Below are 4,534 nucleotides of genomic sequence, written 5' to 3' on the forward strand. Positions count from 1 at the left end.
GTTTTTATCATTTACAAATTAAAAAAATATATGAAGTGAGCTATTATCTAATGAACAAAAAAAAGATGCTTTGAAGGTGGTAATAATGACAATATTAAAAAAATGATCAATGAAATTTTATTGCACACCTTAGAGTTACAACCTACTTTCTCAAAAAAACAAAAAAAATCAAATTCAAGAATTTCGAATTTCAAAAAATGTGACGCAGCGGAATATACGAAAGGGGCTCTCGAATCCACGAGAAAAATAGAACCTTGAATCCACAAGGAAAAGAAAATATCTTAATATTGAATGAAAAAATTATCTTTGCCATGAGGCTTACATAGCTATTTATAATAAACCAAACCTAATACTTGTAGAAAAAGTAATTCTAAAATAAACTAAGAAACTTAAATCAATACAAATTAGGAAACCTAAGAGAATAGGAAATTAGAATTCTAAACTATTTAAAATCCTAGTCAAAATCTAATTCCAAAATAATAAAATTAAGAAACCTAATAATTTTAAAATATTTATACTAAATTACAAGAATCCTAATAATATATCAAAAATATTAAAACTAAAAAATATAAAAATTCTTAAAATCTTGTCCTATATCAGACTCCTCTTCTTTGAAAGAACTCGTCCTCGAGTTCATATTAGAGATCTGCCATCGTCCATCCCAAATAAAAAGATACTTGGAATACTTCAGTTGTTTGTCCCTCTTCTGAACATTATATGCAGAGAAGTTTACTTTCTGAAAGTTGTTCTCTATATTCTTCAACTGGTTGACAAGATCAATTAGACAAGCATTGAAAATCAAATTAAATTGCTCCACACCAAGAAAATCAACAAAATTTACTTTGTGTAGAACTTGCATGCTCTCTTGATTTTGCACCATCTCAGATTCAATTGATCCTTCAACTATCAACCTTGGAATATCAAGTGTAGCATCAACCAATTTCTTTTTTGCACACAGCGGTTGTATTATCTCTTCTTCTGTTTTCTCTTTGTTACTAGGCTCAATCAGATTTCCTTCTTCTTCAATATTTTTATGATTTGTTTGTAAAACTTTCTCCTCAATATTCAAATTACCATGTGTTGATGCATTATCAACATTCGAACAACCAATATCACCACAAATAATATTTTGATGCGATTTTTTTTTCTTTTTCAACTACAATTTCATGGCAATGTTTTACCAACTCCATAGAAGTATCTTGATTTGTATATGACAATATATCTTCATGATCATGAAAGTAAAATTTTGTTGCCAAAAACTTTTTCATTGTTAACCATGAATGAAATTTATCTTTATCTTTGCAAATTCGATAATCTTGTAATCCATTCCACCACTTCAATGCAATTTTATCAAGTTTGTAGGATGCAAATATAACCTTCTTTTCATGAGGAATCTTCATGATTTCAAAGAAATTTTCAAGATCAAGCAACCAATCAAGAAAATCTTCTTTTTGAAACTTACTTGAACCATTAAAATATGAAATTTCTGCAAAATAACGTAAGCTAACAGGTTGGCCTCGGGTGAATCCTCCGGCGCAATTGTTGTCAACTATTGGTTACCTCTGGTTGACGATTAGTCCCAAATCAGCAAGTAGATTACAAATCTCATTGCGAAGTTCGTGCACCTCTAGTCGATGTTCCTCAATCGCATCCCATATGGCTTCCACCCTACGATCAACGTCAATAGGGATTGTGTGTGCTCCATTGTCTTGTGTAATTGAGCTAGGCGAATCCATGCTCTGATACCACTTGACGCAACGGAATACACGGGAACTAGAAATCGTTCTAGTTGATGAAAGGGGCTCTCGAATCCACGAGAAAAATAGAACCTTGAATCCACAAAGAAAAGAAAATATCTTAATATTGAATGAAAAAATTGTCTTTACCATGAGGCTTACATAGCTATTTATAATAAACCAAACCTAATACTTAGAAAAAAGTAATTCTAAAATAAACTAAGAAACTTAAATCAATACAAATTAGGAAACCTAAGAGAATAAGAAACTAGAATTCTAAACTATTTAAAATCCTAGTCAAAATCTAATTCCAAAATAATAAAATTAAGAAACCTAATAATTTTAAAATATTTATACTAAATTACAAGAATCCTAATAATATATCAAAAATATTAAAACTAAAAAATATAAAAATTCTAAAAATCTTGTCCTAAAAATCTTGTCCTACATCAAAATGACAATAATGAAAATAATTAAAAATGAGAGAGAGAGAGAGAGAGAAGGGTTGAATCATCATTGGTTTTGCAGCCTCATGTAATCAGCATAATAGCGTGGGGTGTCCTCTGGATGAGCAGTATAGGCATAACCTCCATGGCTAGAGATGTCAAGCCCTGCAACTTCCTCATCAACAGATATCCTCAAAATCTCGAGCCTGTGTAGTGCATAGAAAAGTGGGCCCATTGTTATACTAACCCAGCCCACAATAACCAATACCTCAATCACTTGGGCTCCTAGTAGGCCCCATCCCCCACCCAATAAAAGCCCATAGGGTCGAACCACTCCAGTCTCACCCGAATTATAGGCCTGAACAATGAATTCCTCTTTTGCAAACAGGCCTGTAAAAAGCAGACCCCAAGCCCCACACCCACCATGTAATTGGGTTGCCTCTAAGGGGTCATCGAATTTCAGTTTCAGGGCCAAGATATTCAGCCCAATCAATACCCACGCCGAAAAAAACCCGCATACAATGGCAGCCCATGGTTCCACCACTGCGCAGCCTGATGTGATCGCGACAAACCCACCAAGAAGCCCATTGCACACATCTAATGCATCCCAGTGGCCCACTAGTAACCGTCGGCCGAATAGTGTTACGAGTCCGGCTGTTGAACCGGCAAGTGCGGTCGTGACCGCTGTTCGGCCAATTCCGGTCCAGTTTCCTTGATTGGATGTGTCAGGGTACGCAACAAGAATTTTGTCGAACGAACCTGGATTGAACCCGAACCACCCAAACCACAACAAGAAGGTCCCTAGCACCACAAGAGTTGCATTGTGGCCTCGCATTGGCACGGGCTTGCCAAAGGCATCGAACCGGCCCACCCTTGGGCCTTCTATCAATGAGCCCCAAAGCCCAGCAATTCCACCCACTAAATGCACCACTCCACTCCCAGCAAAGTCAATTGCACCCGAACTAAAAATCAAACTAGTTGAGCTCGGACTAAGCCAGCCACTCGATGACCAAACCCAGTGAACCACCACCGGGTAAACGAACCCCGTTAAAAAAAATGAGAAAACGAGGTAGGCGCTGAACTGGGTTCGCTCGGCTATCGAGCCGCTAGTGATGCCAGAGACAGCGATAGCGAAAGCCCATTGGTAGAGAAAGTAACTGTAGTCATATGAACTATCGGGGATGTCTTTGAGAGCAAAAAATTCAGTGCCAATGAATGGGTTGGAACTGGAGCCGTCGCCGAAAGCGAAAGCGAAGCCGAAGAGGTAGTAGGAGATGCTGCCGACAACGGCGTCAACGACGTTGGTGAGCATTATGTTCATGGCGTTCTTGGCTCGGACAGAGCCGGCACAGAGCATGGCGAAGCCGAGCTGCATTACGAAGGCTAGGTAGGCGGAGAAAAGGAGGTATATGGTGTTGATTGAATCGGTGACGCTGGCTTCCCATGAGGCCTCCATTGAAGAGAGAGAGAGAGAGAGAGAGAGAGAGAGAGAGAGAGAGAGGTGGTTGGTGTTGAAGGAAGATGGAGAGATAGGTGAGACATGTTATAGGAGGGATGTAAAGGGTAAGTTGAATGGTAGTTAACAGTGTTGGAAGGCCCACTAGTTGAGTGTTGATGTAGTTGATTGGTGGTTCATTCTAATTCAGTCACTTTTATATTGTGCGTGTAGATAGGCTTTGGACTCGGATTTGAACTTGGAATCAGACTCAGACTGCCACTCACGCTCGGACTCGTACGTTCCAAATGCTAATATGTGGGTTGCTTTGCTGCATGGTGCTGGTTTTGGATTTTTTTTTTTTTTTTGTATTTTTTCATTAATAATGTGTTTGATTGGGGAATTTAAGAAGAAATTTGGAAAGCAAAATGAAAAAGGAAGGTGAAATGTGAATAAATCATACCTATATTTCACCTAGTTTCACACACGTTTTCCTTTTCTCTTTCCAAATTTCTCAACCAAACACAGCGTAAAAGACAAATTGGTTATAAAATTAAAAAAAATAAATCTAAACAAAATATCACATCAAATCTCATAATCATTTCACTTTTTCTCTCACAAACATCATATCTAACTACAAAAAAACAAACTATCTTCTCAAATGCAAATTTTTTTTTTCTTCAATAATATCTTACAATTAAAAAATCTACAAAAAAAACTCACCCACATTGTTTGGATTGAGCGACTCCGATTTATTGAATGCGGATACATACTGATATTTTTGTTATTGGTTTAATTATTGTTAAAATTTTAAATTATTTTATAAAAAATAATTTTACATTTGTGTTTATTTTTCCTCCTTGCTATTATCTAATTATTATTTTTAAATAAATATTAATCATCTCAGAAATTTTTTT

The 4,534-nt window shown here is 36.5% G+C and overlaps 1 protein-coding gene across 1 annotated transcript; it reads right to left on the reverse strand.

Annotated features, from left to right (window-relative positions):
- Nucleotides 1-244: 244 nt before the first annotated feature.
- LOC114302781 (ammonium transporter 1 member 3) lies at nt 245-3,698 on the reverse strand. The gene has a single exon (XM_028247861.2). The coding sequence runs from the start codon at nt 3,636-3,638 to the stop codon at nt 2,250-2,252; it is 1,389 nt and encodes a 462-aa protein (XP_028103662.2). The 5' UTR covers nt 3,639-3,698; the 3' UTR covers nt 245-2,249.
- Between the last annotated feature and the right edge of the window lie 836 nt (nt 3,699-4,534).

This window comes from Camellia sinensis, chromosome 14 (assembly GCF_055761805.1).
Source record: "Camellia sinensis isolate YWXY chromosome 14, ASM5576180v1, whole genome shotgun sequence".
NCBI classification, from domain to species: domain Eukaryota; kingdom Viridiplantae; phylum Streptophyta; class Magnoliopsida; order Ericales; family Theaceae; genus Camellia; species Camellia sinensis.